The 18685-nt window shown below is 51.2% G+C and overlaps 1 protein-coding gene across 3 annotated transcripts in view; it reads left to right on the top strand.

The window, feature by feature from the left end:
• The window catches only part of PLXDC1 (plexin domain containing 1), a 63580-nt gene that overhangs the window by 4505 nt on the left and 40390 nt on the right, over positions 1-18685 (top strand). For all 3 annotated transcript variants that reach the window (XM_045044386.1, XM_011289170.3, XM_045044387.1), the window contains exon 2: positions 3387-3565. In XM_045044386.1, the coding sequence (XP_044900321.1) occupies positions 3387-3565 (179 nt within the window). The remainder of the gene's footprint in view (positions 1-3386; positions 3566-18685) is intronic.

Genomic DNA, 18685 nt, shown 5'->3' with positions numbered 1-18685 from the left:
GCATTAAGGGCGGAGGCTGTGGCCGTGGGGCTGGAATGGTGAGCTTGGGTGACGGGTGGGACGAGGGTGGCTTGGCCAGGCACTGGGGTGGCATGACGTGGCCTCCTGAAGTCAGCCCGTGGTTTCTTGTTCCAGAGCAGGACAGTGGCACGTGGAGAGACCTGGGGTTCTACTGCTGCTGGGCCGCCCTCCTGCATGCCAGGGGACACAGTCTCCCAGGGCAGCTCCAAAATTCAGGCCCAGTGGTCCCCAGTAAGCCCAGCCCACACGCCTGTCCTTCCCTGGGCTGCCCCTGCACCTTAGGAAATAGCCTGGGGTCACTGGGCGCTTCTTGTTACGCTTTCTGTGGCCTGAGCAGACCCTAAGGTCAACCTGCCCTGTGTGCCAATCTCGCCATGGACTCGTTGTGTGACCTGGGGAGATTCCTTAACATCTCTGTGTCTCAGTTCCCAATTCGTAAAATAGATCCAAAACTAGCACCGATCTCAAGGGGTTATTGGGAGGATTCAATGAGTCAATGTGTTTTAAAGCATTTGGAAGAGCGGTAGCAAAGAGTGAGCATTTTCGAAAAGTTAGCTGTCATTTGTATTCTTCCTATTGCTGCCGTGACAGCATGCTGCTTGGGGCCATGGGGGAACGCGTGGATGAATAAAGAACAGCGTGATCTCCGGGAGCTTCTCGCCGTCACTCACGGGCAGGTGCACTCACGTGACGTGGGTGCTGGGAAGGTGAAGCTGTCCGATGCGGGACAGAAGATAGAGCAGAGAGTGGCCGAGGGTTGGAAGAGTGTGCAACACATGTGTGAGCATGCAGGGGGGACGGCCCGGACCTTCAGGCAAGTCTGCGTGCGCACAGGCACGTGGGTCCCTACACACAGACACACGTGAGCAACCAGCTGCGTTGGCTCCTTCCACAAGCTGAGGGGGTGATGTCCTGTCCTCGCCAATTGGGAGGGGGAAGAGTGGCAGGGAGACAGATGTCGTGGGGGCTGAGAGGGTCAGACTCAGGGCCGGGCCAGGGTAGGGCAGGTTCCCGGGCTGTCTCCCTCTCCATCCCCTTCCCTGCCCGACTTAGTGGACTCTTTGCCTCTGACCTTGGCCCTGAACCCTCTAATTCTAAAGCCTTCTCATTTGTTTTTCACTTGATGCCCATGGCAGCCTGCCCTGTAGACATGATTGTCACCCCCACTTTAGTGATGAGGGAATTGAGGCTCAGAGAGGTAAGCAGATGGGTCCAAGGTCAAACAGCTTCTGGGTGCGGGGGTCCCTTCCCTGACCCCTCATCTTGGCTGGGCCCCCCTTCCCAGCCCTCTTCTCACGCCTTGGGCCCCCACGTCGCAGGCACCCTCCTGTCTCAGTTGCAGGATTGTGATGCGTGCAGACCTCTAGCATCCCTTTCCAGGCCGGCTAAGCCCTTCTACTTGCTCTGCACACGTTCCTTTCCTGTTCTGGCTCCAGCCCAGGCCCGAGGGCTGCTTGCAGGAGGACCCGGGGAGCTGGGCAGAGCAGCCCGGCACAAACCGTTCTATCTCCAGAAGCAGCTGTGGGCCCCACCCGAGAGGGGCAAGACAGCCTTGGCTTGGGGTCTGAGCCAATGGCAGGCTGCCTTCCCAGCCCTGGGCTTAGGCCCGTCTCAGCCAGTGGGCAACCTGGGGAAGGGGTCTGGGGGCCGCCCCACTCCCCACCTCCTCCAGAGCATCTGGTTGCGATTAGGGGCAGAGAAGTGAGAGAGGGCCGGCAAGGGTCCAGCAAGCACCAGCAGCCAAGAATGACTTAATTGGATGAAATGTCTAATGACAAACCAGGGCCCCACAGCAGAGTCCTGGCCCCAGCCCCAGGCCTGGTGCTGGCCAAGCCTTGTCTCAACCTCTGTCCTTGCAGGCTCCCAAGAGTTACCTCCACTATCGCGTCCTCAATGGTACAGTGATTGGGCACCTACTGTTTGCTAGACACTGAGAATGCACATTTGCAGGAGGTGGGGAGAGTCCTGGGGGAGCTCGTCTGCAGAGGGACAGACATGTAGTTACACCAGTGGGTGCTCTAGGAAAGAGGGTTACATCCAGAAGCTCTAGGGAGTGGCGGACAAGGGCATCGGACACAGGGTCGGCCTGAAATCGATGAATAGCACAGGAAATATCAGACCCACCTCTCTGGTGATCTGTGTCCCATACACACGTCCAGGGTAGGTGTGACAATTGCAGTGACAATATAAGACACATCTTTAGGGGCACAAATCTTTCTAAAAAGGAGAAGCATGGTTTCTGTGCCATTCAGAATAAAGGTAATGACCTAGACGGGACAGAGAACACCGAGTCTAGGAATGGCTGCTGAATGGCCAGTGCGGCCACTTCCCCATCCTGGGCCCCGGCAAACATCGTTAATTGATCGTGACAATCTTTCCTGCTAAACGCTGATGGGGCTTCAGGGTTTGTCTCGATTAGAGCACTCCTGGCTGTCACTAATTGATTGGAGATGGCTTTTGAGATGAAACCCATTTGCCATCTTTGATGGAGGCTAAGCTCCCTGTTTTATGGAGAAAGGGACTTGCTCAAGGTGTTTGCAGGTAGTCACAGGACTACACAGTGGTCCCCGCTATGGAGACATCTTTGATTGTCACAGTCTGGGAGGAGGTGCTACTGGAATCTAGTGGGCAGAGGCCGGGGATGCTGCTGAACATGTTACAATCAATGCTCAGGACAGCCTCCACAGCCAAGAATTCTCCAGTCCAGGATGTAAATGGTGCTAATGTTGAGAAGCCCTGAACTCAAAGAACTCTACTCTCTGACTCTCTAGTCCCTGGAGTCTCCTGGAAGATGAGCTTATGCGCCATTTCTGGCAGAGAAATCAGGAACTGGTTTGGAATGTTCCAGAGCAAAGGTGCTCACCCTTGTCTACAGAGTTAGGTTCAGGGCTTCCCAAAAGCTCCCCTGGGGATTATTTAAGAATTCTAACGCCCAGGCCACACCACAGAACAATTATATCAGGATCTCTGGGGTGGGAACCAGACAGTAGGAATTGTTAAAGCTCCTCCAATGATTCTGTGTGCAGCAGAGGTTGAAAATAATTACCCCTTTGGACATTTGGAACTTATCTCCCTCCCTAACCCAACAGGTGACTCTCTTTAACCTCTGTGAGCCCTTGATGCCTGTCTGCAAAATGGAGAGCATCCTATCTCCTGCGGAGGGCTGGGTGAGGTCTAACGGTGTGCTGTGTGCAGAGTGTGTGGCACGGAGGCGACACATGGCGCTCAGTGCACAATGGGTGTCTCCTGCCCTGGCAGCTGTCCCCACGGTCAGTGATGGCGTGGTGCTGGGGCCTCTGCAGAGTAAATGGGCTGCTCCCCCATTCTGGACTGCCGGGACTCAGCTTACTGTCTCCTTCTCCCAGGTCAGGATGCAGGCGGAGGCTCTGGGCGGGCTGCCAAGCGGATCACGCAGGGATGGAGTCGAAGAGCCCGAGAGAGCCCCGGGCAGGCATCAGAGTCGGACAGGACCCAGCTGAGCCAAGACCCGGGTGGGGGCACCCTGGCCATTGACACACTGCCAGATAACGGGACCAGGGTGGTGGTGAGTGCTGGAGGAACGTGGAAGGGGAGGGAAGTGGCGGTGAGGGACTCCCCAGGTGCCCTGAGTAAACTTGTCAGCCCCGCAAATCACATATCCTTTGGGATTGGCCTTGATTGTCGGCATGGAGAGAGGGATCCCAGGGGAGGGGATGAGAGCAGGGCCCAGCCTGGGACATTAAATCTTCGCATCTCAGAGCTTCATAGATCGCCCACCTCCTCGTGCACCCAGGGAGGTGAGGTGACTTGCTCAAGGATGCACAGCATGTGCACAGGCTTCCTGGCCGTGGGTTCTTGCGTGGCCCGAGGCCTCCACTAAAAGCTGAATGAAGGTGGCATTATTGGTCACATCTAGCTGCCCGCTCAGGCCCCTCTCCCTTCTCATTCCTGCACCATTTACAGACCCTGTAGCCCCAAAGGGTTAACGGCCAAAGAGGCTCAGGCTGCTTAGCCTCAGGGCAGGGCACTGAGTAGAGAAGACAATTACCGAGAGAACGAAACGTCGGCCTGGGGCAGTTCTGGGGCTGGTGCATCCGGGCTAGGAGAGTCAAGGCCCAGAGGAGGTGCTGTCCTTGCAGCGTGTGGCCCTGCTCTCCAGCGGGCTTTCTGGGAGGCCGACGGGGGCCTCTGTGTCTGGGGGTGAATCTGTCGTCACGTGTGCGTGTGTTTGCACCTGCGTCTGACGGTTTTTGTATATTATGTACAATATACGGTGGGTTACCACCGTATTTCTAAGTAATTTGCTCACGCTGCCGCCTCTTGATTAATTCCCTTAGACATTGTCTGTTGACTACCTGTTGTGTAGATGAAAATTTGCCTTTTATGCGCTCCCTCGACCGTCATTCTCCTGCCAGTGTTTTTGTTAAATCTCCGCTCTGCTTTATATCATGATAATCGTGTAAATATTGTTCACCACTAAGCCAAGCAGGGTAATATTATTGTTGACTTTCTTGTACAGTTTTTGTTTTTCCTAGATCCTTGCCCCAACCCCTGTTTGTTTACTTTTCTGTACTTACCATAGCTATATATTCTTTTTTTTTTTTTAATTTTTTTTTCAACTTTTTTTTTTTTTTTTTTTTTTTTTTTGGGACAGAGAGAGACAGAGCATGAACGGGGGAGGGGCAGAGAGAGAGGGAGACACAGAATCGGAAACAGGCTCCAGGCTCCGAGCCATCAGCCCAGAGCCCGACGCGGGGCTCGAACTCACGGACCGCGAGATCGTGACCTGGCTGAAGTCGGACACTTAACCGACTGCGCCACCCAGGCGCCCCCATAGCTATATATTCTTATATATCTACTGGCTTCAAATAGAGTTTTTGGTGTGGTACAACCTGTCCTTCCCCCCCCCCCCCCCAGAAACCTCTCTCCTGTTGTCCTGCTCCAACCTGGGCTGGCTGCTTGCCCACCTGCCCACCCCACGGTCATTGTGGGACCTCCCTCTCCTCCAAGGTTGGAACCCCCTTATCTGTCTCCTGTGTTGGGTGCCCTATTCTCTCAATCTTTCCTGCTTGCCCCCCTTGTTTGTTTAGCTTCCTGAGAAAGGTTACACAGGAGGGAACCTTCTTTAGAAAACTCACATATCTGAAAATGCCTTTTTTAAAAAAAATATTTTTCTTTTATTTTGAGTTATTTAAATGTTTATTTATTTTTGAGAGAGACAGAGCACAATTGGGGGCGGGGCAGAGACAGAGGGAGACACAGAATCCGAAGCAGGCTCCGGGCTCTTGAGCTGTCAGCACAGAGCTTGACACGGGCTGGAACCCACGAACCGTGAGATCACGACCTGAGCTGAAGTCAGACATTTAACCGGCTGAGCCACCCGGGCGCCCCCAAAATGCCTTTATTCTATCCTTACACTTGATTGATGGTCTGGCTGAATATAGAAATCTAGATTAAAAATAATTTTCCTTCAGAGGTTTGCAGGCATCTTCTGGCTTCCAGTGTCCCTGTTGAGAGGTTTGATGTCCTTCTTACTCTTGGTGTTTATATGTGCTCCCTCCCCGCTCTGGAAGCTCTTGGGGTATAACCCCCACATTCTGGAAGTGCATTGATGTGCTCTGACTCTGGGACTTACACCCATCAGTTCTGGCAAGTCCTCCTGTTTTATTTCTTTGACAATTTTCTCTCTGCCTATTTCCTTCTTTCTGTAGGTCTCCTTGATTCAACGTTCATCTCAGGGATCGATCACTGAACTTCTCTTTTCTGTTGTATATTTGCAGGGTTTGCTTGTTGGTTTTGGTCCATTTTCTGGGAGACTTTTCTCAACTTTATTTTCTCAATGTTACTGATTCTTTTTTCTATGATCATATTTTTAATTTCTAAGAGCTCTTTATTATTTTCCGATTATTTCTTTCCTTAGGAAAAAAAAAAGGCATTCTGTTCTTGTGTCATGGATGTAAGATCTTTTCTGTCTTAGGATAGTTTAAAATTTTAAATATTTATTTTCCTGCTCCTTCCTTCCTTCCTTCCTTCCTTCCTCCCCCTTTCCTTCCTTCCTCCCCCTTTCCTTTCCTCCTTCCTCCTTTCCTTCCTTCCTTCCTCCCTCCCTCCTTCCCTTCTTTCTTTCCTTCCTTCCTTTTTTCCTTCCCCTTTCTTTCCCTCCTTCCTCCTTTCCTTCCTCCTTCCTTCCTTCCTTCCTTCCCTCTCCTCCTTCCTTCTTCCCCCTTCCTTCCCTCCTTCCTCCTTTCTTTCCCTTCCTCCTTCCTTCCTTCTTTCTTTCCTTCCTTCCTTCCCCCTTCCTATCCTCCTTCCCCCTTCCTATCCTCCTTCCCCCTTCCTTCCTTCCTTCCTTCCTTCCTTCCTTCCTTCCTTCCTCCCCATTTCCTTCCCTCCTTCCTCCTTTCCTTCCTTCCTTCCTCCCTCCCTTCTTTCTTTCCTTCCTTCCTTCTTTCCTTCCTCCTTCCTTCCTTCCTTCCTTCCCTCCTTCCTTCCTTCCTTCCCTTCCCCTTTCCTTTCCTCCTTCCCCCTTCCTTCCTTCCTTCCTCCTCCTTTCCTTCCTCCCTCTTTCCTTCCCTCCTTCCTCCTTTCCTTCCTTCCTTCTTTCCTTCCTTCCTTCCCCCTTCCTATCCTCCTTCCCCCTTCCTTCCTTCCTTCCTTCCTTCCTTCCTTCCTTCCTTCCTTCCTCCCTCTCTCCCTCCCTCCCTCCCTCCCTTCCTTCCTTCCCTCCTGTCTTTTGACTTTGTTTTTCTGTCTTGCTTTCTAGTGGGGGAGTTGAATGCAGGGACAGTTTACCCAGGAGTGGGCAGGGTGAAGAAAACAGCAGGGGATGGTAAAGTGTCTTAGGAAGAGCAGCAGGAGCCGTTAAGACGTCTACACTTGTGCTGGCAGGGAGGGTGGTTACCCAAACAAGCAAGAGCTGTGACTGTCTCTGCAAGAGGGTCTGCTTCCAAGAGCCGTGGCAGTGGGGACTGAAGAGGGACCAGAGGCAACTTGCAGCCTGGTAGGAAGGGAGCGGAGTCATAAATGCTCTAAACTCTCCCTCCTTCTGCATTATTGTTTCTGTGACTTAGTCTTCCTTTTACTTCAGGCTCCCGTAAGGCTTGGCACTATTACTGATCCTGTCTTTATTTATAATTTTGATATTTTGTTCACCGTGGATTAAAAAAATTTTTTTTTTTAATGTTTATATTTGAGAGACAGAGAGACAGTGTGTAGTGAGGGGAGGGACAGAGTGAGGGAGACGGAGACAGAATCGGAAGCAGGCTTCAGGCACTGAGCTGTCAGCACAGAGCCGAACATGGGGCTCAAACTCACGAACCGCGAGATTATGGCCTGAGCTGAAGTCGGACGCTCAACCGACCGAGCCACGCAGTTGCCCCGATCGTGGATTTTTTGGAGCTCATTTCTGTTTTAAAATACTGCTTTAAAATATCCTCTACATTGGGGCGCCTGGGTGGCTCCGTCGGTTAATCATCCGACTCTTGATTTTGGCTCAGGTCGTGATCTCATGGTTTGTGGGATCAAGCCCTGCATCAGGCTCTGCACTGATGGCACAGAGCCTGCTTGGGATGCTGTCTCTCCCTCTCTGTCTGCAGCCTACCCTGCTCACATACCTGCATGTGCTCTCTCTCTCTCTCTCTCTCAACATAAATAAATAAACTTAAAAATATGTATATTTAAAATTTCCTCTCTCTTGACGACTGGGTTTGTTAGTGCCAACTTAAGCGTTATACCTGAGGTCAGGGCCTCACCGCCTCACCTAATCTTTGAGGTGGAACCTGGTAGAACCTCAGAGAACAAAGCCCCAACTCACTTCCCATTGTGCCTTGTCTTCTCCATCCTCTAGAACCAAGGAGCCATGGTGGGGTGATGGGGTGGAAGGCCAAGGCAGGAGAGGTGTAAGGGGTCCTGGACACCCTTCCCCACCCCCCCTCCACCCCCACCCCAGCTTTGTTGGGCCATTAGTTAAAGAACTGATACTTGCTCTTGGCCAGACACCATGGTCAAAGGGCCATGTCCCAGTCCATGCAGAGAGGCCCTTTGCAGAAGAGAGCCGCAAAGAGGCAGACTTCTGGAAGCAATCGTCTGTGGGGAGTCAGAAAGGGCAGTGGGGATCCTTAAGAGCTGGTATGGATTCAATAACCCCAGAACTTCAAAAACAACACAAATTCTCGGGCTCCACCCTGGACTGGTTCAGAAATGTTGGAGATGGAGACTGGGAATTTGTTCCTTTAAAAGTTCCCATGAGATCCTGATGGTCATCTAGATGTGGGGACTTCTGATCTGTAATATTTCAAGCCAGTTTTGAAAGCAGTTACTAGAACGACCACCAGCACCTGAAGGTACCACGTGGCTATACTCGACTACATGACTTCCCCCTTCCCGGGAGCGTTGTGGCCCCCTCGACAGCCACACATCTAGAGTCCTTGGGAAGGAGCAAGGTCCCCCCGGCAGGAAGCCCCTTTGACTGCCCCGGGGGGCTGTGCCCAGCTCTGCCGGCAAGACGGGAGGATCAGACTTCTACCTTAGCTGGAAGTGGGTTCAGATGTCAGACTGGGACCCGGAAGCCTGCCTTGGCAGGCTGAGTGATTGTCGGCTTCACGCCAGATGAAACTACCAGGATAAATATAAATCCTGGCACTTTCGTTTAAAATAAGGTGGGAGAGATGTGGCTCAGCGGCACTTCATGAGGAAAAGTTGTGGGGCTCCTCGCTGCTTGTGGGCTGGGGATGAGTCAGGAGTGTGAAGTAGCTGCCAAGGGTGGAGGTGGGAAAGCTGGCTGTGTTCACGGAAACGCACAGAAATCTGGGCACCAGTGCTGGGGCTCTGGAGGTCCTATGGAGGTATTTCTTGACCTGACCATAAAGCTGGAGGGCTTGTGCCCCCTATGAGATGGCCATCTAGAAACCAGGGGAGCCCAGAATGGTTGAAGAAGCCCGTGGGCATTTAGCCTGGTCTAGAGAAGGCTCTGACTCTGGCTGTGTTCTAACAGCTGCAGGGCTGTGACTGCTGCAGAGGGAATAGACTATTTTTCTCCATAGAACTTGTCACTTCCTGCACCGAATTATCTATTTATTTGTTTATATTGCCCGTCCTCTGCCTGGAATGGAAGCACCACGAGACCCGAGACTTTGAGGACCGGGCTGTCAGTGCCTGGCACACAGGAGGAGCTCCTCCTTTGGAGGAACAGAGGAAGTAGGGATTTCTCCATCCCCAGAGACCTCGGAAGACGGGACTGTAGAAGAGAAGAGGTTGCGTTGGGGTCTGTCCTTGGACTCAGTGCTTCCAAGGACTCCAACTCTACTGGTTCTTGGATTCCCACACACGTGAGAGCATGGCAGTGCTTACACACTCCAGAACATGTGTGCATACAGCCGCCACCCAACTGGGCTTCAGGGCGGCCTCCACTCCATTCCCAACTCTGCCCGGAACCCACGAGGCCTTGCGCCGGGTGGTGTTTGATGGGGGACACTGAGGACCACCCCTTTCAGCACAGCCGGGCCTCAAGGCCCCCCTCCCATCCCTGTCCAGGCTCTGTGCCCACCCTGCCCTGGACAGTGGGGCAGCCTCAGCCACACAGGGGCCCAGCAGAGGGCCCCAGAGACACCCGCTTCTCCCGAGTCTCTGCTCAGTGACCCTGAGAGCTGGGGTCTGCTTGGCTGGAGGAGACCCGATCTAGACAATGGCTTGGTGGCAAAGGGCTGGGCGAGAGGGGAGTGGTAGGAAGAAGATATTTCAGCTAATTTGGTTTGGTCTGTTTTAAAAGGGTTTCTTGAGCCTCAACAGGAAAGCATTTTGCTACTTCTCTATATCACAGCCTGCTTCATGCCTGCGCTCTGGGGCCATATCAAGGGGCCAAGGGCCTGGCAGGTGGGCTTTCATTCCCTTTGCTGCCCCACACACCCACCCCAGAGGCCTCTCATCCTCCTTCATTGTTCCTCAGTACACCCTCCTGGCCGTGGGCTTCCCTTCTTGCTCGGGCCTTCTGCCCAGCCCCCATCCCAGACCTTCCCTGCCCGATCTCTCTGACCGTCTTCCTGTCTTGCCCCCTCCGGCCCAACCCCTTCTCCCCCGATCCCTGCCCAGACCTCTAACCAGCCCTCCTACCCAGCCCCTCTGCCCAGCCTCCCTGATGGGCGTCCTCTGCTCAATCGCTTCTGCCCAACATCCCCGGCCTGGCCACCTCACACAGTGCTCCTTCCAACTCAGACCGTCTCTCTTTGAGGCCTTGCGGCCTCCAGCCAGCCCTCCCAGGGCGAGCTGGCGGCCCCAAGGGCCCTGACCAGAGCCCTCTCCTTAGATTTTCTTCTCACGCCCACACTACCACCACGTCCCAGGGGAAATAGGACTCTTTTCTGGACCAGGTTTCCACCGATTTTCCACAAAGACCAATTCTGAGGCCCTGGAACCCTGGGAACTGTTTTTGGAGGCGGTAGGGTGGGGGTTGGGGGAGCCATAGTGCTAAGTCAGAGACCCTGGCTTGTGACACAGTTTATTCTGAGAGGCTGGAAAGGGGAGGCCTTGGACAAAATTCCTTTTCCAGCCTGGGGATTTCCAGTCATAGTGCAAGGTTTTCTTGGTTCTGTGTTTCAGATCTCGGCCAGAGTTTGGGAGGAACCAAGCTTGAGAACATTCAGATTTGGAGGTTCCCCCTTAATTGAATAGTTCTCTCCGTGATAGGAAGAGCTCCGTCCCCTCGCTCCAGGCTTCCCTATGGCCCGGCTTCCCTAAGTTCCTCTCCTCTCTGGCCCAAGTAAAACTTCCCTGCTCTTTCCCCACCATGGTGGGCCCAGGAATGCTGAGGGACCCTGCAGCCAGGCAGGCACCATGTGGTCTGAGACAGTGGACAGCAAGAGGGACAAACGAGTGCAATACATGCCTGGTTTTTGCAACCTCTCAAAGGACAGAGTTTCCAAAAGGAGACTTCTAGAAGGCCTCCTCCCCAGATCGAAGGGCCTGGAGGAGACGGCACAGACAGACTCATAGCACAGACGCCTGAAGAACAAGCCGTGCTCACGGAAGGACCACACTATGGTGGGCCAGGGGAGGGGATGAGGTGAGGAGGCCAGTACTGGGAGAATTCTGAGAGTAGTGTGTGAGGTGGGTGGAGGGAGGGGAAGGTCATGAAGAGAGAAGATAAGAGATTTTATAGGATAGGGGCACCTGGGTGGCTCAGTCGGTTCAGCGTCCGACTTTGGCTCAGGTCATGATCTCGTGGTTTATGAATTCAAGCCCCACGCTGGGTTCTGTGCTGACAGCTCGGAGCCTGGAGCCTGCTTCCGATTCTGTGTCTCCCTCTCTCTCTGCCCTTCCCCTGCTCATGCTCTATCTCTCAAAAATTAAAAAAAAAAAGAGATTTTGTAGGAAGAAGGGGGTGTTTGGGAGGGGATGTGTGGAGCCCAGATGTCTCATCTCCAGCACTGTGGAAGCGGTCCAGCAGTCCCGGCCCCCAGTCGTGTACCAGCTGCCTGATCCTGAGCTGGATGCTTACCCCCTCAGTTAATGAACCCGGCATTGGGAGCCCCTGCAAACCCCTACTAGTTTCAAATTTCCCAAATGGGGTAGTAGATACTGATCTTATTAGGGTGAGATTTAAAGCAAAATGTAGAGCAAAATGCGAGGCACATGATGAGTTCTCTGATCCTGTCATCTCCCCACCCACCCGCTTCCGGGCTCAGTACGGGTGCCAAGGACCAATCCTGGTTGCTCAGACCCAGGACGTCCATCTCCCACAAAGATTAGTCTTGTTGACCCTTTTCCTTTCCCTTAGGTAGATTTTTTGGTTGGTTGGTTGGTTGGTTGGTTGGTTTCTTTCTTTCCTTCTTGTTGAGGTGAGATTTACATAGCATGAAATTAACCACTTTTAAGTGAAATGCATTTAATACATTCACAATGTTGCGCAATCATTATCTACTTCCTGAACATTTTCATCACCCCAAAAGGAGATACTGTACCATTTAAACCCTGTCCCTTCATTCCCTCACAACCACCAACCTGTGTTCTGTTTCTATAGATTTACCTATTCTGGATGTTTCACATATAAATGAGATCATATGATGTATGACCTTTTGTGTCTGGTGTCCTTCACCTAGCATGATGTTTTCACGTCTACATCTATTTTATGGCTGAATAATATTCCATTGTCCAGATAGACCATAATTTGTTTATTCATTCATTTGTTGATAGACACTTGGGCTGTTTCTGCCTTTTGGCTGTTGTGAATAGTATTGCTGTGAACATGTGGCCATGTATTTCTTTGAGGACCTGTTTTCAACTATTTGGGCCATGTACCTAGGAGCGGAATTGCTGGTCAAATGGTAATTCTATGTTTAACGTTTTTTTTTTGAGGAATCTCCAAATTGGTTTCCATAATAGCTGAGCCATTTTACATTCCCACCAGCAATGTGTGAGGGTTTCAAATTCTCTATACCCTTGCTAACACTTGTTATTTTCTTTCTTTCTTTCTTTCTTTCTTTCTTTCTTTCTTTCTTTCTTTCTTTCTTTCTTTTAAATTATAATATCCTAGGGGGCGTAAGAGGTGGTATCTCATCGTGGTTTTGCTTTGTGTTTCCTGAATGACTAATGATGTTAAGCATCTTTTCACGTGCTTGTTGTCCATTTGTATATCTTCTTCGGAAAAATGTCTCCTTTGCCGCTTTGCTCATTTAAAAAAATTATTCTTTTTTTTAAAAAGTTTATTTATTTATTTTGAGAGAGAGAGAGCGTTTGTGCGCAAGTGTGTGCACAGGCACAAGCGGGAGAAGGGCAGAGAGAGGGAGAGAGAATCCCAAGCAGGCTCCATGCTGTCAGCACATAGCCCAACTCAGGGCTTGAACTCGTGAACCGTAAGATCATGACCTGAGCTGAAACCAAAAGCCAGCCCCTTAACCGACTGAGCCACCCAGGTGCCCCTGCTTTGCCCATTTTTTAATTGGGTTGTGTTTTTGTCTTGGGCAAATTTCTTAACCTCACTTCATTGTCAAATGGGGATGCTGTTGTCTAAATGTAACTGCAAAGGTGTTCTACAGGAATCTACATTCAGGGCCTGGCACAGGGGCAGGAATGATAAACATTAGCTGACTCTGAATTAGGCCCTGGTCTAGGTGACCAGTCATCTTGGTTTTCCCAGAATGGTCTTGGTTTTAGCAATGAACTTTCAACATCCTGGGAGGTCCCAGTCACCAGGTGAACTAGGATGGCTGGTCAACCTACTGTGGTCCCAGGGACGGTACGTACTAGGTATCCTTGCCACATCATCGCTCTAAACCTCAGTTTTCTCATCTATTAAAAAAAAGTTTTTTGGGGGCGCCTGGGTGGCTCAGTTGGTTGAGCGTCCAACTTCGGCTCAGGTCACAATCTCGCGGTCCGTGAGTTCGAGCCCCGCGTCGGGCTCTGGGCTGACGGCTCAGAGCCTGGAGCCTGTTTCCGATTCTGTGTCTCCCTCTCTCTCTCTGCCCCTCCCCCGTTCATGCTCTGTCTCTCTCTGTCTCAAAAATAAATAAACATTAAAAAAATTTTTTTTAAAGTTTTTTTTTTATGTTTATTTATTTTTGAGAGAGAGAGAAGCAGAACGTGAGTGAGGAGGGGCAGGGAGAGAGGGAGACACAATCCAAAGCAGGCTGCAGGCTCCGAGCTGTCAGCACAGCGCCCAACGTGGGGCTCAAACTCATGAGACGCCTAACCGACTGAACCACCCAGGCACCCCCTCAGTTTCCTCATCTACAAGATGGGACTGAGAATGGCTCATGGAATTGTTATAAAAATTGGGTGAGTTAATTTCTTGGGAAGGTTAACCAGAAAGGTAGGGGGGTGGAAAAGGTAGTGCTTTCCCCCCAGATCTTACCTGGAACTACAAAACCAGTATGCTAGCAACAAAAGAGGATTTCCTGGCCTTGAAACTTCAGGTGCTATGCCTCGTATCCTTACTACTCAAAGTATGGTGGGGGACCAGAAGCGTCGGCAGCACCTGGGAGCCTAGGGGTGCCAGGCTGGCTCTGTTGGTGGATCATGCGACTCTTGGTTTTGGGGTTATGAGTTTGAGCCCCACATTAGGTGTAGATTGCTTAAAAAAATTGAAAGAAAGAAAGAAAGAAAGAAAGAAAGAAAGAAAGAAAGAAAGAAAGAAAGAAAGAAAGAAAGAAAGAAAGAAAAGAAACGCAGGAACTTAGACCCTATGGAATCAGAATTTGATTCTCGGGTGATTTGTATGCACATCAAGGTTTGAGAAGCACTGCTTTGTGCCAAACGCTTTCAAGCAGGGGAAACAATCCTGGATGTGGAAAGTACATCAATAAATTCGTCACAGGAGGGGCACCTGGGGGATTCAGTCGGTTAAGTGTCCAGACTTCAGTTCAGGTCATGATCTCGCAGTTTGTGAGTTGGAGCCCCATGTCAGGCTCTGCACTGACCGTGAGGAGCCTGCTTGGGATTTTTTTCTCTCCATCTCTCTCTGCCCCTCCTTGTGCACGCGCTCTCTCTCTCTCTCTCTCTCTCTCTCTCAAAATAAATAAATAAACATTAAAAAAAGAAATTAATCACAGGAGTATTTATGAGAGCGTAAGAATTAGAAGCTACCAAAATGCCCAACAATAGAGAAATAGTTAGGAAAATTGTGGGTTTTCTTCTGAGTAGATGGCCAGGAAGCTGTTATAAATGATGGTTAAAAGATCACGTTCAACATCAAAAACTGCTTTAGGTATTCATGAAACCTGGCGGAAGCAGGCCACACAAATGGATGATCAGCAGGATTATAACCGTGTGAAATTATATACACATAGAAAAGACGAGAAGGAGATATGCCAGCATGGGACAGATGAGGGATGGGGGAGTCTGTTTTTGCTTTTGTTTTTCCTTGTCCTAATTCTGTGTGGTTGTATGATATATATTTATGCCGTCAAAATCTTGGGTTGGCTGATACTCCTCCCACAGCCCACATGTTGAGTCAGAGCCAGGATAAGATGATTCTTCCATTTCCATGAAGCGTTGGGGGCATTAAGAAATGCTTTGTCGGGGCGCCTGGGTGGCGCAGTCGGTTAAGCGTCCGACTTCAGCCAGGTCACGATCTCGCGGTCTGGGAGTTCGAGCCCCGCGTCAGGCTCTAGGCTGATGGCTCGGAGCCTGGAGCCTGTTTCCGATTCTGTGTCTCCCTCTCTCTCTGCTCCTCCCCCGTTCATGCTCTGTCTCTCTCTGTCCCAAAAATAAATAAAAAACGTTGAAAAAAAAATTAAAGAAATGCTTGGTCTAGAAAGCTGGTCCGTACCCTCTTTCTGAGTCTGGTCCAACCCCCCACTTCCAGGGCCTCCCTAGGTCAGCCTCGTCCATCCTGACACCTCTTTACAGTAGGCCCTCAGTACTGATGCCAGTGCCCTTTTGTCCGGCCTCGGTCCCTCCCTTTCCAGGGCTTTCTGCGCTTCCGTGGTGACAAGTGTTCTGTGCGGGTTTATTTCAACCTGAGGCTCGAATACCTCCAGAGGGCAAATAGAGGTTATTATGTGGATACACGAGGCAAGGGAAAATAAGAATAACAAGTGATGTTATAGGAGCCCTTCCTGAGTGCAGACCTCATACTTTGGCCTTACGTTTAATTCACCCACCTACCGCCCAGGAGGCAAATGTTTCTAATACTGTCTTGGAACAGAGAGGTGAAGAGCTTGCCCAACATTGCAGAGCTCATGAGTGACAGAGCCAGGACAAGAACCCAGGTCTTAATGCCTTTGGAGTCCAAGGATTTAACCACTATCTCATTGTGGAAAATGAGTGGCATATTGGTCCAGACAGGGGGTGCTTCTAGACAAGTGATTTTCAGCTTTATTGTACAAAAGAATCCCCTGATAAGCTTGTTCAAATTAGGATTTCGACCCAGCAGGTTTGGGGTTGGGGCCTAGGATTCTGCATTTCCAATGTGCTCCCAGGTAATGCAAATGCTGCTGGTCCGTGGGGCATATTTCGAGCAGCAGGGATCTAGAAGAACATTCTGGGGTCTCATAAGGCTTCATGGAATGGGGGTGGCAGTGAACGGGATGCTCCCTCCCCCAGAAATCCCACCAGCACCTCCTGGGTTGGACCCAGCTGCCTGGAGCACCGTCCTGACAAGCCTGGCTGGCCAGGCCTCTCCGGCAGGCCCCGCAGGGTGCCCTTGGTCGCCTGCCCCAGCATTTTCACCTGCCAGTTGGCTGGCAGTTGATGGGTCGATGGTGACAGCTTAGCCGGAGTTCCTGTCCAGAACCGTCTTGAGCTCAGCCAAGGTAAATGCTGTCCCGCTGTCAGAAATGAAGTGCCTGGCGGGCTCCAGGCATGAATAATTGAGGCAGAAGAGACATTGTAACAGCGGACGTTTAGGACGGAGCTGGGGTTGGTTTTGAGGAGGCAGCCTTCACGATGAAAACCTGTCTTGGAAACGTCCCACAAAATCGTCGTAATAGCTCCTACTTAGCAAGCACCTACTGTGGACCAGGCACTGGGCTAAGAGCTTCACATTGATGTGTTGTGTCTAATCCTTTCAAGAAGTCTGTGAGCGACGTTACTGACGAGGGACTGAAGCTCAGAGAGGAGAGTAACGTTCAGCACCAGCTACTATGTGGTGGAGCCAGCTTTTGAACTTGGGTCCGTCTGACTCCACAGACCCTGCACTTGATCCTAGAGCAGTGGTTTTCTTTTCTTTTTTTTTTTTCTTTTTCTTTTTTTCGGAGCAGTGATTTTCAAAGTGCACCCCGTGGAACCCTAAGGGTTCGCAGAGGTGCTTCCTGCATGGACTGCCATGGAATGGAGGGTGGTGGAGAAGGAAGTCGCACAGCAGGCCGGGCTCCAGGCCCTTCTTTCCTTCCCCCAGAACGGCCGTACTTTGATGTGATTGGAAGAAAGGATTTCATGACCAAGAGTGTTTGAAATCTACATCATGCCGCCTCCCAGAACGAATGTGGATTGCGGAGGGGGGCTTTTCAAGGAAACAGTTCTCTTTGGTGGGCTTGCCAAGTCATCTGGCTCAGGCTATGCCCCCAACCCTCTGTGAGGTCAGGCCACCACTGTCATGGCTTCTAGCCTGCAGTCCACAGTGTCTGGAGGGCCGCCCTCAGGGGTAGTGGGACTTCCCCACAGACCGCAAGTCAGTGACAGGCCCGAACCGGGCGAACTCCTGGGGCAAGTTCACTGCCGGGCACGGTCTCTAAATCCTTTTTGAGAGACGTGTGTATATGGGTTACAGTGAAGAAGCCTGCAGTCTGACCTGCCTGAGGAGGCTGCTTAGGACCTTGCTTGTATTAATTAGGATACACATTCAGCTATTTTAATAAATGCTCAACTGATGATGGACTTGGGCACGAGAATTTATTCTTCTCCCCCATGTAATAGTGTGAGCATAAGTAAGCAGGCTTGACATAGCATCTCCACGGTGTTGGGGACCCAGCTTCCCTCTATCTTGCTGTTCTCCCCTTGGCAACTTATGTCTTCTATGTGGTGGTCCAAGATGGTTCCCCTTTCCTACTGAGGACAAGCATCCTCCTGGTCTTCCATCGGCCAGACATTGTCACGTAGCCACACTTAACTGAAAGGAGGGCTAGGAAACGTAGTCTTAGGTGGGTGGCCATTTGCCTAATGAAAACTGGAAGGGGGGCACCTGGGCGGCTCAGTCCGTTACACGTCCAACTCTTGATTTTGGCTCAGGTCATGATCTCATGATTGGTGAGATCGAGCCCCACGTCGGGCTCTGCACTGACCGTGAGGAGCCTGCTTGGATTCTCTCTCTCTCTCTCTCTCTGCCCCATCTCCTGCTCAGATGCTCTCTCTCTCTCTCTCAAAACAAATAAAATGCAAACATTAAAAAACCCTGGAAGGTTCTGCTTCTAAAGGAAGAAGGAGAGAATGGTTGTTGGGAAACATTTATCCAACTCTGTCACGGGTGAACTTCCTACATCAAAACTGCTGGTGCTGGTGGCAGCATGAACAGAGGCCTGCAGGAGAAAATGGGAAATGCCCCTAAGGTTGGGGAATCCCACACTGGCTCTTTTCCCCTCTGTAGTCAGTCAAGAAGCCATCAGTGACTGGCTTTATAGAAGAAAAACATGGCGGCCTGTGTGTCGTCAGGGAAAATTCTCCCAGAAACTGAGTTTCTCACCTCTCTCTTCCCATTCATATTCTCACGGTCTATGCCGGTGAAGGACGTCTGGGGTCCCTCTGGATGACCCTCTGATCACCCCATGAACAAGACTCTTCTAGTCAGTGCCCTTTTGGTTCCGAGGAGCTATTTGAACTGTGTCAGGAGAAAGGTTTTTTTTTTTTTTTTAATTTTTTTTTTCAACTTTTTTTTTTTTTTATTTATTTTTGGGACAGAGAGAGACAGAGCATGAACGGGGGAGGGGCAGAGAGAGAGGGAGACACAGAATCGGAAACAGGCTCCAGGCTCTGAGCCATCAGCCCAGAGCCCGACGCGGGGCTCGAACTCACGGAGCGCAAGATCGTGACCTGGCTGAAGTCGGACGCTTAACCGACTGCGCCAACCTGGCGCCCCAGGAGAAAGGTTTATAGTGAGGGGTAGAGGCGCATCTGGGTGGCTCAGGTGGTTGAGCGTCAGACTCTTGATCTCGGCTCAGGTCGTGAAATCAGGGTCTTGGGATCAAGCCCCATTGTCAGCTCTGTGCTGGGTGTGGAACTGCTGGGGATTCTCTCCCTCCCCCTCCCTCTGCCTCTCCCC

Source organism: Felis catus, chromosome E1 (genome assembly GCF_018350175.1).
Source record: "Felis catus isolate Fca126 chromosome E1, F.catus_Fca126_mat1.0, whole genome shotgun sequence".
NCBI classification, from domain to species: domain Eukaryota; kingdom Metazoa; phylum Chordata; class Mammalia; order Carnivora; family Felidae; genus Felis; species Felis catus.
The sequence above is the reverse complement of the archived record's forward strand: the minus strand, read 5'-3'. Positions and strand labels throughout refer to the sequence as shown.